At 36.0% G+C, this 19440-nt stretch overlaps 2 protein-coding genes across 2 annotated transcripts; both read left to right on the forward strand.

Moving 5' to 3' along the window:
* Positions 1–1063: 1063 nt before the first annotated feature.
* On the forward strand, positions 1064–4689 carry LOC100369070 (nicotinamide N-methyltransferase-like). The gene is made up of 3 exons (XM_006813576.1): positions 1064–1202; positions 3868–4091; positions 4321–4689. The coding sequence occupies exons 1-3, from the start codon at positions 1064–1066 to the stop codon at positions 4687–4689; spliced, it is 732 nt and encodes a 243-aa protein (XP_006813639.1).
* A 6841-nt stretch (positions 4690–11530) lies between these two features.
* On the forward strand, positions 11531–19156 carry LOC100369215 (nicotinamide N-methyltransferase-like). The gene is made up of 5 exons (XM_078007268.1): positions 11531–11540; positions 17168–17381; positions 17660–17676; positions 18419–18432; positions 18752–19156. Exons 1-5 carry the CDS (start codon positions 11531–11533, stop codon positions 19154–19156), a joined length of 660 nt encoding a protein of 219 aa, XP_077863394.1.
* Positions 19157–19440: the final 284 nt, after the last annotated feature.

Raw genomic sequence — 19440 nt, forward strand, 5'->3', positions numbered from 1 at the left:
TTAATGCATTTACAGCATGTTTTTTTTTGTCTCAGACCACTAATAATAATATTAGTGGCCTGGGGCTTGACAGATTTGCAGTCTGTGAATTTTTACCCCAAAAACTCGAATGTTCGAAAAGTATTCTTTACTACATTATTTGTTGTGTATTTGCATGTGGAACTATGATTATCATAACTAATTTCAATCGTGACTTTAGAAAATAACGCGCTTTTGTTGAGGTTAGCGACATCAGCCATCTTGTCTGCTTTTGTCATAATAGTTCGTAAACATTGTTGAAAAACCGGATGGAATTATATTTTAGTACAATGCATTAAATTAGTATTGACAGTTTAAAGTGTTATGGTTTTTATAAATGATTATTATACTAAGCTTTTGTAGGAAATTTTCATCGTCTCAGCAGGGCGATCTTAAGTCTGCGTCTGCTGATGTCCAACATGGCGACGACATTTTGTACCCCAAAAATGCTTCTTGAACGATTCACAAGTGTATTTTGTACATTAAATTAGAATCTGAGGGTCTTTTATGAGAGAACTATGATAGTTTAAACAATGTTTGTTTCATTTTCTCGAAGTTTGCAGACATTTGTTTGTCTAATTTTTGCAATGTCTGCGCCTTTTTTTTTGACCGCTGCCAGTTGCAGTGTAAGTGACACAGGACGTTGTATGGTTTCATAGTACAGTTTTAATCTGAATATATATTTTCATTTCAGTGTTATCATTCATACAAAATCCCGACAACGCTGTGTAAATAAAAAAATGTTAGAAAAAAAATATTACAGAAAACCCCAATCGATAGAATCGTCTTCGAACGAATATGTAATTTTATGCTAATGTTTACCGGGCACGCATTCTAAAAAAACAACCGAGAGAGTTTCCTAGTAACCGTGACAAACATAACATACATTCACTTGTTGGCTTATGCACATTCCCATGACCGTGACCCCAATACAATCACGTAGCTGACATGAAAACCAGTAACTCGTTGGATGTCATACAAAGTCGAACGGCTGTCTTGCAGAGGGTATGCACGAGCTAGGTCGCAGCATCTCCAAATAGCAAGTATGACTGACTGTAAAGTGTCGTTGCTCGGTGCCGATTATCACGATAAATTTGATCCACGGATGTACTTGCAGTTGAAAGAGCGGTATTTAGAAGTAGATATGGAATTCCATCGACAACTGCATTATTCATGCAAGCAAGGTAAAAACTACATTTTTACTAAGGATTAAATAAACCACGTTTACCTTAAATTCGAAAGGGCGTTTCATAGCACGTAGCATAAACACTGAATGATTTCAAAATTATTAAACGTTGCGTTTCAGTATTTTAGTGTCATTGCACCGTTTAAACTTAGGCCCACAAGATGTTCGCCGACCTCAGCCAGATTTGAATAAGTATCAAATATTTGTTCTCTCAATTTAACAACTTGTAATGGTGGAAATTAATTAAACGAGAGTTGTTTACACCAAAATAAATCTCAAATATTTTTTCACACATTGTTTCTTTCCGATGGTGGAAAATAATTAAACGATAGTTATTTACACCAAAATAAGTATAAACAATTTGTCGACACATTTGTTCTCTCAATTTAACAACATATTTATTCTTTCAAATTTAACAAGTTCTAATGGTGGAAATTAATGTGTATCGAACAGCGTATCCATTACGTTTTGTCATATTTGGACTTATTTTGTTGAAGTGAATGTATTTCATTATGTTGACTAGCCTGAATTTAAAGGTCGCCATGCTGACGAGACGCGCAATTGGGGTCGAAGATATTACGTGAACAACAGTTTTGTGGTCTTTCATTTTCTTTGTCATCTGAATTTGGCTGTGATGCTACTTAAGATTTCCTGTTTTTTTGTTGATTTGTTTTATGTAGTGTTTACTAAATAGCTTTGCTTCCTATGCCTAAGGTAAAAGTTCAGATTATTATAATATAATTTATTAAACTAGTACTTTATTGTTATCGAATCTCTGTTGAGTTATAGATAAAATTACAATAGAGTGAAATTATAAAAAAAATAACAGAAAATTCAGTTGAAATAAAAGTAAAATAAGTACATTGCATAGATAGTAATATTTAAAGAAAAATCTTTTTTATTTTTATTTATACATTTTTGTTTATGGTTCCGAGACAGCTGGTAAATTTAACTTATTCAAACTTTGTTTGAATGCTGTTCTGCTGGACAGATATTAGAAACAATGTTAAATTTGTTGAAAAATGTGTTTTTTATTCATCGTAATTTATAGTAGTACCGATAGTAGTTTATTAATGTCTAGGCCTCCGCTCATCACATCAATCATTATACTTTAAAATACTTTATTTTAGCTAGAATTAATTTTCGCTGAAAATTTTTTTTGGTGTTTTGTATGGAATTTATTTTCACTGATTTTAGACGAGTTGAATGTAAAATATAGGGAAAAAGGTATTTGCTGGATTTGATTTTTACTTAATCAATCCTTCAGCGAAAATTAATTGAAAGCGAAAATAAAGTATTTAACAGTAATACAAAATTAAACAAATACATCACTGTAAAATTGAGAGGAAGTTGTACAATTCTGGCTCTAAAAAGATTTTAAATTAACATAACGGAATCTACCTGATTGACCAATCGCTGCCGACCATTCTTGGCGATAAAAATTACATAACCTTTCGTGAAATAAACCCATGAAAACTTGGCTGTCTGCAACTTGTTTTTCAATCCATACAATATCAAAAACCATGTCGATACAAAAATCTTTGTTTCCCACGTAACCCTGTCCAACATTTTAACCATTTTATAACATATTGATTTGTATAAGTTTTAACCAGTATGCAATGCAACGTTTTATCTAAGTACAGAAAATGGGTAATCTTCCTCATTCGCCTAAAAGCAATTTCAGTATTTACCTTAGAGTTAACCCCTAATAAAAATCTACAACAAATTGTACTCCCCCACAATTACGGAGTACTGGTAAGTTCATATTTCGGCTAAACACTGCAGTGAAAACATATTGTCAAAAGTGCTGTATTCTTTACAAAGAGCTATTTTGGGCCTCAACAATGATGTCATTTTTTACAGCCCACTTTACTAGACGATCATTTATAGTTTTGTCTCACCGACGACAACAACCAAATACCACAATAATTATAAACGTTGTTAATATCCCCCTTTTTGTGTAACGGGAAAATAATTCCTTTTCCCCAGTTGAGTAGGTATTTGCCTCCGAAATAATTAAATAAATGGCAGACCTTGATGCATGTTGTCACCACAATGCTTAAACAATTATCTGTGCTTGTGATACCATTTGTGACTTCTTGCAACGTAATGTCATTGTTGACTGCTAAATGCACTTTTCATTTAGTGCATAGCTCACAATGAGAGTCGTGTCCTTGTTGCTTTCAAAAATTACGTCTCAATATTTTCTGGTGATACATTAAGCAATTCTTTAAAATAGTTAAACCAATCTAATGAACTAATATTACTCTCTGATAAAACAGATAATTTCCCACTCTTAATTTCTTTAACCACCCCAAAAATTACCCTGCGTACAATGTAGCTGTGGATTTACATATACTTTTAAAACTGTTTCTAACTTCAATATAAAAAGTTGCAAGAAAGAAACGGTGCTTTTCTAGTAAACTGTTAATGTGGAGAACAAATACACCAGTCAATGTGGATTGTTTAGGACAAAAAAAATTACTCCTCTAGAGTAATATCGGCACTTGTCAAGAACTCTTATTAAAGATATATGTCAGGTCAGGAAAACCATAGGGACATTGTGCACAGATCCAAGGTCCTAAGAATGCGAATTATATTCAAATGAATTATTGACATGTCTGAAATGAATATTGCTGATTTGTTTTTTACCGGGCATACAGGGATGTTCAAAGGTGAACGATTATTGGAGCTCGGTGAAGGACCTGGTATATCTCGTCTTATTGCAGCCACCACATACTTCTCAGAGATCGTATTCTCTGATTACACCGCCTCGTGTAGAGAGGAAGTGCGTAAATGGATTGAGAATCGAGAAGATGCTTATGATTGGTCTCGTCATTTTAAGTTTGTCGCTGATTTGAAAGGGAATGGGTTAGTCACTATGATTGTAAAATCTAGCAATACCTAATTTGACACCTCCTCAAAATTAGAATAGTAGCACATTTTAGAATGATAACATAATAACTAAATAAACATGTTTTTCGGATGCATCATCCTTGTACCATAGCGTTATGTTATCCTAATTTATATTTTTATTCTCTAGCTATGATTGGAAAACTATTCAACAAATGCTTCGTTAGAAAATAACAAATGTTATACATTGCGATGTATTGAAGCCAGATCCATTAGAACCCATCACCTGTGACCCGTTTGATGGCATCATCGTTGCCAGTTGTCTCGAAGCAGCGTGTCCAGATATTGCTTCATTTGAGAGCAGCGTGAAGGCAGTGTCTTCTATACTGAAACCTGGAGGTGTGGTTATTCACTGGGGACGGTTAGGTGGTAATTTCTGCAAAGTTGGAGATGCACAGTTCCATGCACTCACGACAACGGAGGAAATAGTCAGGGAAGCTTACAAACAGGCTGGATTCACAATGATACACAGCGTCAACGTTGGAAATGGTGGAGACGATTTACAGCATCTTGCGGATGCAAAGAACTATTTATTTATAGTGGCAAGAAAACAAAATGTCACCCACGATTGAAATACTGAAAATTTTGAGCAGATCACAAAGTGTGCAGATGAATTGAATCAGATGATGTTTATATATCTCTCAAACTATCAATAATTGTAACACATACTTCTACTAAATTATGATTATAATGTCAAATTGCAGAGTTTATGAAATTACATAATTTATATACAATGCATTGGAATGAGAATTATTACTACTATACTGTCTTATCATTGAGAAAGCGAAGATATTTGTTGGATACAGTGAATTGAAAGTAGATTATTACATGTTAACGTTCATGAATCGTCAATTATTCATTTTGTATTCAAAGACGTCATTTCAAAGATAAAATTGAAAATAAAGATTACATAGTTGCAACTACACAATCTTACAGTGTGTATAGATAATTGGTTTGAGATATTGAGTTGTTACTTCAGTCTCCTTGTGATTGATTTTCAGGCCAATATGATGGCAGTACTCATCAAGACGGGACGAGTTCTCTTGTATGTGTTGGCGTGTATGGGATAAACGAGCAATGGCATCAGAATAGTGCTGGTTCTTCAGTGATGAGAAATTGTTTGTCTCTTGACCGAGTCAACAGAAATACGGGGTAGTGCTGACATTGTGTACCGTTGTCTCTCTCATGTTTTCACTTGCAAGTTGCAATTACCATGTCCTATTCTGTAGGTTAAGTTATTGAAGATCTTGATAAAAAGAAAGTCTCCTTTGTGTACAATATGAACATAGAATACGCCACTAATAGCAACCCTCACTCTACTGATGATTATTTTAGTCATAATAGTCCTCGGTATTTGAAATAAGCGTGAATCCTTACAGAGCCCTTCCTTGGCAGTTTTACTACAATACTCTGCGACCAGTCATCGTGACTAGGTATTTTCTTTCTTGTCTAGATGTCTGCAAACAAAGGCTATATAATATCTGATAAAAGGTCTGAAATTGCCTTGAAAGCGCTCAGCATAAAGGTTGACCTTCTCCTTTCTTGAGTCTTGGTGGGCGTTAGAATTTTTCCTTTTCATGGCGGCTCTGTATCGATGTCTGTACAGCTTCTGCGTTTTGAATATCTCCCACTGTAGTAGGCGGTGGTCCATTCAATAACTCACTAAAATACTCTAACTTATATTTGTGTTTCAGTTTGATAAAATAATCCATGGTGAATTAGTTGTACGTCGGATAATTCAACTGATTAATGTCATAAATATTTATGAAGTTGTTTTGTTAGTAGTCTTGAAAGCACTAGCAAACACAAAAGAAGGCTCGCTTTTTAGCACAATGGCGTGAAAGAGCCGTAACGGCGCTCCCCGTGTAAAATTCAATGATAATCAGGTGATTCGGGTTAGCGCTATAACTCTGTCGACAAAATTCCAATATATCACAGTAAACGGAGCAAACCAAATGTTTTCTGGCTAAGTGAGGTCATAATGATCTGCTGGTCATTCTACTGCGTTTGAGTATCACTATAATTGTACCGTACGCATGCGTTAACGCGAGGGAGTGGTCACCTGCGCATGCGTCAGATGGCCATAGCGCGCCATTGTTTACAAACAAGTGTCTACCCTGTGCGTTTTTAGCGTGGAATCGTAGCTTGGGACCCAATTCTCGCGCGTGCGCAGGTGACGAACCTCCCGCTTTAAGAAAACAAGAGCATTCGAATATTCAATTAGCCTTTGGCAGAGACTGCTTTAACGCGTTCAGTGGATGCTTTAAGAATGAGGTAATAAACCTAGTGGTCGGCTCATGTTTACGGATCCCCGCTGTCACTTTGCAATAAAACTAAATTGACAATTACAGTAAAGTAAAATGTATTGTCAATTGACTAGTAGCTTCGCAATGAGTGTCTTTCGCAATGAGTGTCTTTCGCGGTGATTGGGTTTTGCGGTGAGTGGAAGAAACTTGTCTTTTCATCAGATTTGTAATTATGTATATGTAATTATATGCATAATTGATACACGAAAATATTTATTCACAATTTTACGGCATGGAAATTCACACCACCCAGGCAAATTCACATAATTCTGTTTACTTTGCATGTGTACTATGATTGCATATTTTAATACATACACACTCAAAATATTTATCATATAACCTGGACAAAAGAAAGCATTATTTTTCCCTGCCATGAGACATTTCCCCTGTCTGTGCAACTTCATATTTTAGTATAAGGTAGTAAAGATGCACGAACCCCGATATGTCGCGTTTTGTTTTTTTTTGGTTCCCGACACCCGCGATTGTGCAATACAAAATAAAATTAAGAAATTTAAATATAAAATTTCACGGTTAGTGTTACGAAAATATTTGTACACTATTTTATAAAATGGCTTGGTAATTCACACCACCAATTATATATAATGTCACATCATGTTGGCAAAATTTTAACTACCGGTAATCCAAAATCACTCTTGATAATTGTGTTTACTCTGTATGTCTACTACGGATGCATTCGAGGTTTTTATCATTTTAATGGTGTGCATATTCTACCGGTAATACATAAAGGTACACTTTACACAAATACCCATGATATATAAATTATAGTATCATTATACAACCTGGACAAAAGAAATTCTTATTTTTCCTTGCTATAATGATAACGTGTTACTTCATGCGGAAATCCTAATTAATGAGATTTAAAAAAAGGGATTGTCACTCAATGACACTTGCCCATTAATGATGTATGTTGACGCTACCTCCAGGTCCTGTTGACTATGCGCCGGATCGTTTACTTACTTAATACTTACTTATCAGTGTAAAATTCGACCGAGAAAAAGAAAGCATACAGAATAAAAAATAGTCCGTCAGCCGTCGCTGTCCATACCAGCGATATTTTACACATAGAAATTGAGAATCACAGTTGGATAGAAATGAACAGCTATTCAGGCCATCAATCGAGTCATCAGTCTTCATGATTGATTTAACTGATATTTCCATCCATTTGCTAGTTGTCTGAGACTGAATGTTGTCAAGTTCGAGAGTGTGTTTTTACGTACGGAGACGTCAACATTATCGATTACATCACAGTCCCTCAACACGCGTTGAAAAGGAAGTCCATTTTCTGGCTAGTGCAATGGTCAAATTTCGGAGAGTAGAGAACTTTTTATACTGGAGACGTTCCAGTACGGAGTTGTTCCATTGGCATATCAAAATCCTTTATTTGAATAGGACATGTCCTATATATTCAATAAAATAACAACGTTGCCATGTTTCTAGGCATACAACGAACTTGAAACAAAAGAAATCGTGCAATCCAAACGACCTGCGTCCTGTTTCCGCTCAAAAATACCAACGAAGAGTCCCGGGGAACAAATATTAATGCTGTAATTCACTCCGATGTGGGAATAGGTGACAAAGATAAAAAAATTGAGGGAATCCGAAAACGAAAACACAACTTACTGCACGTGAATTTCACGGCGTAATAAATGTTCTTTTTCCCGTACCTAATGAAGCACTATCCTGGTTATGTCACCAACTTTCTTTCTCAAGACATGCCCGGTCCACCTTTTTCCCATTAATGTATCTTTCGTAATTTCCTGATGGTAACTCTCATATACCTTCATTAGATAGTGTGTCAGACCAGAATATATGAAGTATGCATCTAAGGCTCTTGGTATGAAATCCTGACAGAATCAGATCTATACAAGAGAGTAGAGAGGTTGCAACTCATTTTATATCTTAGGCTTAGTTCTAATTCCTCGGTCCTAATTGCGACAGCGACATCACGTCCCACGTCACGTATACGTGTTTAGTTCACACACTGTTGCACTATTGTTTAAAATCAACAACTTGCACGTTTAGGGTGGACATTATAAATATATATTACAAGAATTTGTTAAAAAGATTGTTTACTAATTTGATCTAGTTAGGCATCTTTTGCAAGGCTTTAACCGTGAGACAAATCGCTGATAACCACGTGGTTAAGCCAACGACTGTGGCATGGACTTACTTTTAGGATAGAGTTGGTAACACTTTATAAAAAGAGAACGAGAGAGGTGGACAGGGAGGGGTTACCTCAGCTGACAGTCTGGATGAAAAAGCTGGACTGTCTGTAATGAAATAATGTGTATTCATTTGATTCAAATCTGGGGTCTCTATCTTTCTGTTATCAACTAAATGAGTCACGTTTCCCGAACACAACGCTGGTATTCACAGCACATTACTAATTCTGGCTTTGTTGAGTTCGTTTGTGATGTCATTTCCATCCCGTCCACCGTTCCTGTTCGTGCTGTCCTGGTAGGTAAACTATCAGTAAAAGAGAGGTCTTCTCCATTTATGTGTGCATTTACGTCTTCTTCTGATTAATTTTTTGGCCAATCTGCTTGGCGTACTTAACACGACGAGATGTCTTCACTTGTATGTATTGGTGTTTATGGGATAAAAGAGCAATGTTATCAGCATTGTCAAGATCTTCCATTTATGATTCCAGTGAAGATCTCTTTTCTGGTTTTTAGTTGTTTGTCTCATCACTTACTAACAAGTAGTGTTCACATTACACACTTTTGTCCCATTTATTTCTTCTCATGGAAGTTGTAATTGTCATTCCTACTTAACAGATTACGTTATCGTAAAAGCTCTTGATAACTAAAACAAATTCATCTGGGAAACCATATGAATGTAGTATGTGTCGCAGGCGTTTACATACAACCAATGTTCTGCTCAGTGATGATTAATCCATTATCTACCTTTTCTTTACCCTGAAGAGGATCAATAGCATAATCTTGGTCGATTTTAACAAAAGCATGATATCTTTCCTTGTTATTACAACTCCATAAAAACCTTTCTTTGGCAGTTTTTACTGTAATTTCCTGAGACCAGTCACTAGATATTTTCTTGCTTGCCAAGACGTCAACAAACTTGAGTCTTGATTGCCAATATAAGTTCTCCCTATGATGTCGCTTCTGTACCGATGTCCATATCAGCTTCAGCCTTTACCTCTGCAGTTGGTGGTACTCCATTCAAGAGCTCACTAACGTACTCTGTCCATATAACTTCTATATTGTGTTTCAGTTGAATGAAGTTTTCAATGTTTGTCTTCAATAGGTGAACCAGTTGTACTCCAAAACGCTCCACTGATTATCTTGCTTAATTTTAATATAAATGTCATGGGATGAACGTATGCAAATGCAGTTGTTTTGCGATTAAATCAAATTTGACTGTTTGGCAGCTATTTTAAACCAAAAATATGCAGATTATATATTAAATGTATCTAATAAAACGTTTCAATGTTAATAAAGTAGTAATATTATGTCAGCATGTTACCTTCATTTGTATTGGGTTTGATATCCTAATTTGAATAAGCTTACAATAAAGATTATCAGTATTATTACCGTGTACCATTATACAGTCTTGTTCTTTGAGTTCAGGCAATGGTTTCAGTGGTGCATCTTGGGAGTAGATTCACTTTAATTGCATTTTCCAAGCCTCGGCTGATTGCAGTGGCTGGTGGCGTGGTTGAAAGTCTAGAATCAGTCTCTGCCACACGCGACATTTTTTTTTCAAATACGCTATATTACTTGTCTTTCTGTTGTGTTTTTGTTTATATATATATTTTATATTAAACATTTCCACAGGTCAAAGTTTTGCAACTTTGATAAATAGCCATGAAAAAACCTACCAAACACAAAAAGTATGCCCGCTCTTGAGCACAATGGCATGAGGAAGTCGTACAGGGCACTTTTGTGAAACGTGAATGGGTTTAGCGATATAATACCTTTGAAATGATTCCAATAAACGATGGTAAACAAACATTTTCTGGTTAAATGAGGTCATTTGAATGAGATTATAATTCGTTTTTATATTGTTTTCAAATATCACAATGTCCAGGCGTTCATCATACGCGTGTTTAGAATACAAGAACAATAGAATAGTTATTAAACTCGTTCAGTTATGTGTTTGAAGAATGAGGTTGTTCGGGTTACTTCGAGATAAAACTGAATAGTCCGAAGATCAATAAATCACTTGGTACATTTGAGTGATCAGAAATGTATTTGATCTATTGACTACGAATAGTTATTTTATTTAACTAATACACGCTGCAATGCATTGCATAAAATAGGTTCGTCTGTTGTTCAATCGCCTTCAAATCATTTTCTTGCACCTATCTGAAATATAAGAGAATATTTAATCTAAAGGGGTAATTTGTTCAGAGTTCATAGCCGGTGATTATTGGACTGGTTGACTTCACTCATGCCATGGAATGGTAATGATTTTAGGGTACAAATGCCGTGCTTTTTCTGTGTTCATAACAATACTGTAACATCAAGATTAGGCTGCATGGCTTCTAGCTTTGCAAAATATATTCCATTCAAGGCAGAAATGTAGAACCTCATGATTTACTTAAGCTGATTGCTCTGAAGATGCAAGTGTTTTTTCGATGCATTAATGCAGCGCATTGGGTTGTGTAGTCAAGTTCAACCTCCTCATCGTAGTCTGCTTTTCCAGTGTGTGGTATCTCACATGTTATTGGCAGTTATTGAGTCGGTGTAAGAACATCTCCAATGGAATAACTTGTGGTAGAGCTCAGACTTGACATTTTGGCCTAACATCTCTTTGGCAAGGTGATGGGCCGGGTGAAGACTAAAGCTTTCCTAGTCTAGAAGGGCTTGATGTTGTTATGGTTTTTCTGCTACACTTTCTGGCATTACCAGAGCTCTGCTTTTGGTGAGGCAGGGATCATCTTAGCATGGTGGACTTGATTCAGCAATCTGTATAGGCTACAATACTTAAATTTGTGATAGGAACGGAGCAACATATGCGTTAACTCCACCGGGCTTGTGCAGTGCATCTTTCTGGACAAGTAAAATGTCAGTAGCTATTCTAACTAAAATGCAGAAGAGAATGATTTGAACATAAGCCAACATCGATGCCCTCAGGTAAGTGTTCCGAGGCTGTAAGCCATCATAGTATTGAGGTGTGTGCATGGCTATGACAAGCATGATGGTCTGTCATTGGGGATTATAATTAGAGATTAGATTATCATTAGTAGTAACAATTAATTCGGAAACTCATCTTTCTACTCAGGTACTGTCATGGATGAGAAGCTGACAAATCATAACCTCACTGCAATGGCTACAAGTGTGGCGCAGACATGGTTCAAGAAGCAGGCCATTTGACATTGCAATCCGCAATTTTATGCGAGTAAATACAATAAAATTCACCAAGCTGTCCTCCTCTTTCTGTAAATATGTCTTTACAGTAGTGGATTGTGGATTGAAAATCTTTCAGATCATAAAGAACATTGCTACCCGATTATCCATCACATGAACGTGTGACATTATTGGGCGAGCCCGAGCAAAAATCCCTTCGACAATCTCAATGTCAAGCATGTCTTCCATCTTGGTGAAATGCGGTGAAATCTCTCCGCCAGTAATGGCTTTTACAATACTTCTGGGATTGGCTCGTGAAACACTGTAATGTCTTTGGTATTTTCATCTCAGCTAACAGCTGTTACATGCGTATGATCAATGGTTAACTGTTCTCTGAAAAGAAACGAACATGCTCTATGGTTAATAATAATTTTCTAGTGAATCGGTATGCACTATGAAAATGTATTGTGATTATTGTTGGGGTAAATTTTATCACAGGTAATTTACAATTTAACCTTCTTTGAGGAGCCACTGTTGTCATATAGACGCTGATAGTTGATCGAAAATTCGGGTGCGATGAAGGACAACATACATTCAATATCGATACAATGTCAAATTGAAGTCGCAAAATATACCTTCCTCGAATTCCAACTGCATGTACCATGTGGCGGTGCAAAGTGTTATTGTTTCTCCGCCGTTGAGGAAACATTAATAATCGACGTTGCCGTCCAATGGAGGAGGCCAAATTTGACATTGTATCTAAAAAAAATGTCTTGCTCATTGGCAGGGTGGAAAGTTGTTTTCGTTTGGAATGTCTGTCTAGTATTCAATGTTTCACGGTTTGGTTAAGCTCGTGGCCGAGTAGACGACTTAAGTGCACCTCATTTGACTCTTGGTTTCGCAAGATCTACATCAGCCATCACGTAAAAATACTAAAGCTGGATATGAATCACAAACATGAAACGCTCCGGTGAACAGACTCCTTTTCATCATGTTCTTTTTACCCCTCTGGGTCAATTCGAGGCACCCAATCGGTCTATTAAATATGTTTCAAAAATTAAGTCGTAGTTTTTGTTGTGGTCCATTTTACGGTGATTTTGAACTAATGTATATGTAACAGGAGGTGGTTGTAATTTGTTTAAGGGCTATTTTTTTGAGAAATTTGTTATTCTGCACTGTGACTTTCGCCAAACGTTGGTGCCTCGCATACCCGTATAAAATAATACATGTGGTCCCCCTGGCTTCTCTATACAAAAAAGGAACAATAAACATTTTCTAATCACAGCGCGATAGGAAGTAACCACCAACTAATCGTTTTTCAACTAAATCGCACCACGGCTGTCAAAAACTGCATTGAATACGCATAGTTTAATTTGTAGTCATTTTGTCACATATTCGCCTGTGTCCGGTAGTTGTTCACTTGAACCACGCCATATCCCGTTACGGCACATAACCACGAACATACATGTATTGCCGAGGGACATAGAGAACGCGTCTGCTGAATCAAACTAGTTCATGGGTAGTATTACTGTTCAAAGTTAGAATAATATAGGAAGGTTTTATTGTGTATTTATGCTGTACTACCCCTTTATTTGTTTTGCATGTGAAGCTCGGTAAAGGATGAATAATATTGAACAACTTCAGAGGCGGCGACACGACATTTTTCATGAGGGACTAGATCTGAAATCTAGACCCTCTGAAACGCCATTTCCTGCATTTTGAGGGGCAAATTTTGCTGACGCAATTGGTTTCAGCTTCGGGTCTTCGCTCAATATACTCCCAACTGAAGTATTGCGTTCGTTTTAATAGTTCCCTTACGAAATATTTTAGTTGTACTGTGGGAACAAGGCAAGAATGTATTTTAAGCCCCCTTTTCTCTATTTTTATCAACGAGTTGGCTAATTATATGGATTTTGAACCAGGGGAAGGAATTTATGTCCATCAGTCAGTATACTTTTATATGCAGATGAAGCTGACATGCCAATTTATTTACAGCAAGTTGGGGACACTGACAATTTTCTAGATTTATTTTCCCGGAGATTGGTGCCAGTAGGAATGGCACAGTGACGTCACACAATCGTCCAGACTTGCCACTTATGGAAAAATAAAAAAAAGCACTTGCACATGAAATGTAATCTTAGATTAAAACACATACTTGCAAGTTTCCACCGCTATGGGTATAAACTCAACATTGAAACGGGTAGACATCTGAAGCTGCCAGTTGAACATGGAATATGTAATTTTCGTAGTAACTCTGGAGTTGTGTTTGTAGAAAACGAGTTTCATTTTGTTTTCAAATGTCCCCTTTACAACGACTTACGAGCCGAGTTATTGCCAATTTCTCTGTGTACTTATCCCTATATTGAAAAACTAGTGTCTCTTCTCTCAACATCTCAACCTTGTATTATTCGTCGCTTAGCTAAATAGATATATATGTATAGTTGTTACAGACATTTAAAAGACGAGATTTGTATGAGACAAGTTAAATGTAATATTTTAGTGATTTATTCATTTTTTACATGTAAATTGATTTATCAATATTTTCTTTTTCTTTTGTGGTGTTGTAATTAGTAGTGTTTCTTTTTCTATGTAAAAAACGTCTACCTATGTATTTTTAAATATTGTACGACGGGTCACGGCCCAGTACTGAATAAAGATTGATTGTTTGTTTGATAGTAGAATTTGGATTTCTTGAGAACACTCAGAGGACATAGGTGAACTTCCACTGTATACGTAACAACTTTTATCGCCATTATTGATCCTTCAGGAGAATAGTTCATAAGATTCGGCGCACGTAGCTTATATTCGTACAAGCAGGCCCGTAGCCAGCACTTTTGAATAGGGGGTTCGAAAACAACAATTATATATTTGATGTGAAATGTGTGAATTTTATAATATTCAAAAAGTGTTTTTGAGCTCTGTTACAGACATTTTTATATTATCGGTTCTAAATTAAATTGGTTTACTTTGCGTTACATTGGTAAGATATTTCACATAACATCTTTGGACTATTTTACCATTTTAGAGAAGGGGTCCTGAGCCATTCCTCACCTACAGACAAACATATCCACACCATTGATCCACTACGGCAACATGTTGTACACAAAAAAGACAAGACTGTACTTATCTTAGCATTATTGTCTAAGCACATAAAAGTGACACGATTTCATGTCGAAATCTGTCTTATTCATTTAAGTATTAGTCAATTTTGTATTATGTAATTTTATTTCTGTACAGGGCCTCAGCCTATCGTACAAAATGTAATGAGTGGAAAAGTGCATATCACGTTTTAAACAAAATACAACATCCATGTAAACATATGGTACTAAGTTAAGCTGAATTCATATTCATCTCGTCGCTTGAAAACTTTTAAAAGATATAGAGCTATTTGATATATGGTGTGGCAGTTTGTATAGCGACGAAGTAAGCCCAGACTGTCAGTATTTGCATAATTGCATAGGGTTATTGACAAAAGATCAGCCCTCAGATCATTATAAAATAGACATATAAAAACAAAGTGAATTTCATTTTCTACCATGCTAAATTCGAACGTATCACAGCAAAAACTAAAAAAATTATTGATCTAACTGTATTTTTGTGTGTCTGCCTAATTCTACATTATGTTTATGGCCAAAACAGCGAAAACTCGTCAGTATATATTTTAGTCTATAATAACTTGCCTATAAATCTCCCAGGTTACAATACTACTTTGATTTTTCCAAAAGTACACAGCTTCGATGATTGTGAAATTGAGGCATGCCACTATTTTTTTATTCTTTGAGTAAATATACCTAAGAAATTTGCAGTATCTCCAACTTGTTTTTCAAATCAGACAATGCCGAAACCATATTTGAACAGGAGATTTTTATGTGGGTTTCCCAAGCAAGTCTGCCGGTCTTGTCTAATCGTTTAAGCATGATATAACATGTTTTGGGGTTTCAGTAATTTTAACCAATATGAGATACAACGCTTGAAATAACCACAGCACAATGGCAGCCTTCCACATTCGTCTAACATCGCTACATTGTTTGTACAACTATTAATGCTAAGTACCGGGTATATATCTGCAAAATGTTATCTGTACCCCCATATCGCTACCATAAGAAATAGTTGGCACAATGATTGCATCAAACAAATTAAATGCACTAACCAATGGCATACTACCAAGTTTCTTACAGTATGTAAAAATATTTGGTTCACTGTAAATCTGTTTTTAGAGGGCGGTAAAATAATATGCATACAGTGGCAGTTTAGCAGCGGTGTCAATAGACTTCAATGACTTCAACTCCTTTTATGAACCCATTAAAAATATAGTAAATTTTCTGAGATATCAAAAAAAAACGTGTAAAAAAAATATGTTTGCAATTTATGATTCATCGCATAGTTTCTGTGCTGAAGAAAAACTGTAGGGTAAATTGTTGGCTACAAGAAGCTCTTCGACCTATACAACTCGTGATGATAAATCTTCGGCATGTTTTTAATGATATGTTCAACCCTTAGCTGTACACTATTGTCCAATGACAGAGGCTACACATACTAATACAATAAGTTGACTACATTTGGCTGATACACTCGGAACAAAACAGTATATATGCCATCATTAACTTGAAGAATACAAAGCTAATGAACCAAACTAGGAAAGTACAGTGTCGTGTTGTGTCAATCCCGTTCGATCCCTACACTTTACTAACTGAGCGAACATTAGCACAAGACAAACTGCCCTATTCAGAACCACCACATCATTCAGATAGTGACTACCATTACATTATTGTCATTGTTGTTTTAATATTAACATCAGGTGCTTGAACGCGATCTTCATTACACCATCGCGGAAAAACCGTATAAAAGCTTGCCTATTTATAACAACCGGTTTGGGTTGGCTGCTGTTGAGCTGAGACGGCATAACTTCACGATTGACATTTAAAGCTCGTTGCCACCTGAATGCTCATTACTATGCATTACTCATTACATTACTCTGATAGTTATATCAAGTGATTTAAACAATGATAATTATTTTAATTAATACTGTTTGTTTTATTATGTTCTAATCTACGATCATAAATCTATTCACTTCCAAAATTTAGGGGGTTCGACTCGCTTCATTTTGCGTACAGGTCTTTTCAATGGTTAAATTTTTTTGGAGATTGGTGGTAGACCCTATATGAAAGTTATGTCACGTGTTAAATTGAGTTGATCCGCGGAAGGGTGGACGCCATAATTCCTTTGCATTAATTACTGAAACAATGATATATACCATTTAATTCGTCTAGGGATTGGCCAGTATCATTGCAATGTGTGGCGTGATGTTCTTGTTCAGTGAGTGTGTGACCAGCTCTATATAGTTCGCCAACATGACCAATAGTATAAATAACCCCTTACACCAATTATACTAAACTGCAATATTTCACATATAGGTCTTTTCAAAGGTGAACGATTATTGGAGCTTGGCAGAGGGCCAGCTATATATCGTCTTATTGCAGCCACTACGCACTTCTCAGAGATCGTATTCTCTGATTACACAGCCTCGTGTAGAGAGGAAGTGCGTAAATGGATTGAGAATCGAGAAGATGCGTATGATTGGTCTCGTCATTTCAAGTTTGTCACTGATATGATTGGAAATAGGTCAGTGTCACGTCTGTTCTATGAAATTATCGATCGACACATTGTATTTAGTAAGTTAAGTTAGTGCGCTGTTATAAGTGAATGAATGTGCATTTTTATTATTCACGTTAACCCGAAACCAATGCAGTCTTTTTTGCGTCATAAAATCCATCAGTTCACTCCCACTTTTTTAAATTAAACAAGGACTGTTGCATTGTATATGATGAATTTACATTTATATTAACTCAACGTAGTAGTCATCACGCCACGCATGCGCGAGATATTTGGGTCTCATATAAAGTAAGATGGCGACAATTTCAAGGTATTAGGACTCGTGTGTGAATTTACTAATACAAATTATTGTTAAACATTTGTCGCATGCGTCGATTACTTCTATTCTGTATAGTGCTATTTTGAACACATTCATCCATAGTTCTGCTTGATATAAAATTAAATAATGAATTTGTTCAATTGTACTCTCTTCACCAAAATTATTAGTATGTATTTTATTATTACTATAATTTATTTTCTTTTTCTAAGAATTATATAAACACTTAAATTATAATGCGACAGAGGCCTAATTACCAATAAAATAAAAGTTATTATTATACATCTGTCACCGTAAAGCCATAAGTTACAGCGTGCCTTAATTTTGCAGTATTTTACGGGGTATTTTCATCTTACCATATTAGGAAATACGAATTCCAAATATGGAATGATTACGCGCATAAGCATCCTCTAAAAATAAAAACAAACATGGCTGCCACCAGGACTTCACACGAAGAAGTTCGCGGATTCTGTTCTAAACATTTTGGATTTCGGCATTCCTATGTTGTATTCTTGGAAGAAAAAGATGTTATTACGAGAATACCTCAAAGTATGCACTCAGACAGTACATCCGCTGTACTGTCTTCGTGCATACTTTGACGTATCCTCGCAATAACCTCATATTATATGCCTACTGAAATATTACAACATTTAGTTGTAATTTTTAATATAGAAAATGTTTTTGTTCTTATTGGTAAACTACAATAAGCGGCGTCTTACATCATTTTAAGCAACAGAAGCGCTAGAGGGCGTAAATTATGACAATTAATTTCTAATACGTTTTGAACATACATGTTCAAAATGTTTTTAAAAAGTCACTCACCGATGAAAGGAATTCGAAGGGGTCTGAACATCACATTTTCATTTGCCTTGAATATAATCGTCAATGCACGACAACATTATTTAATGCTATGATAGCTTTGCGCCTACAATACAACTAAGAATTTATTGGTATCACGTGATCTCAATGTCGATTGTGATTGGACATATCGGGATTTGTATATTGTAATATTGTTTTTTATCAATTTATAGCATGGATTGGAAAGAAATTCAAAAAAATGCTTCGTCAGAAAATAACAGACGTTGTCCCCTGTGATGTCTTGAAGTCTAATCCATTGGAACCATTTACATATGACACGTTCGATGGTATCATTGTTGCTAGTTGTCTAGAAATGGCATGCGCTGATATCGCATCGTTTAGGAACAGCGTTAAGTCCGTGGCTTCACTATTGAAACCTGGTGGTGTGGTGGTTCACTGGGGACGGTTAGGTGGTAATTTCTACAACGTTGGAGATGCAAGTTTCCATGCACTCACGACAACAGAGGAAATAGTCAGGAATGCTTACAAACAGGCTGGGTTCTCTATCATACAGTGTGTCAAAGTTGGAGGTGGTGGCGAAGACTTGAAACACCTTGCTGACGCCAATAATTATTTATTCATGGTGGCAAGTAAACATAGTGTGGTCCACGCTTAAACAGCCTCATATGTCCGTTGAACAGAGAATCACATACGTCTATTATTATCGTAATGATATAGAGAGAGATACATACATACATACATACATACTGACATTAAAGCGGGGGTCGTCACCTGCGCATGCGTCAGATGGACATAGCGTGTCAATTTTTTTTTTACAAACAAGCGTCTACCCCTGAGCCTTTTGTGTTTTTAGCATGTGTTGTTATCGTCGCTTGGGACTCAATTGCCGCACGTGCGCAGATGACGACCCTCCCGCTTTAAATCATTATTTATCCTTGC

Source organism: Saccoglossus kowalevskii, chromosome 11 (assembly GCF_978046115.1).
Source record: "Saccoglossus kowalevskii chromosome 11, keSacKowa6.1, whole genome shotgun sequence".
Lineage (NCBI taxonomy): Eukaryota > Metazoa > Hemichordata > Enteropneusta > Harrimaniidae > Saccoglossus > Saccoglossus kowalevskii.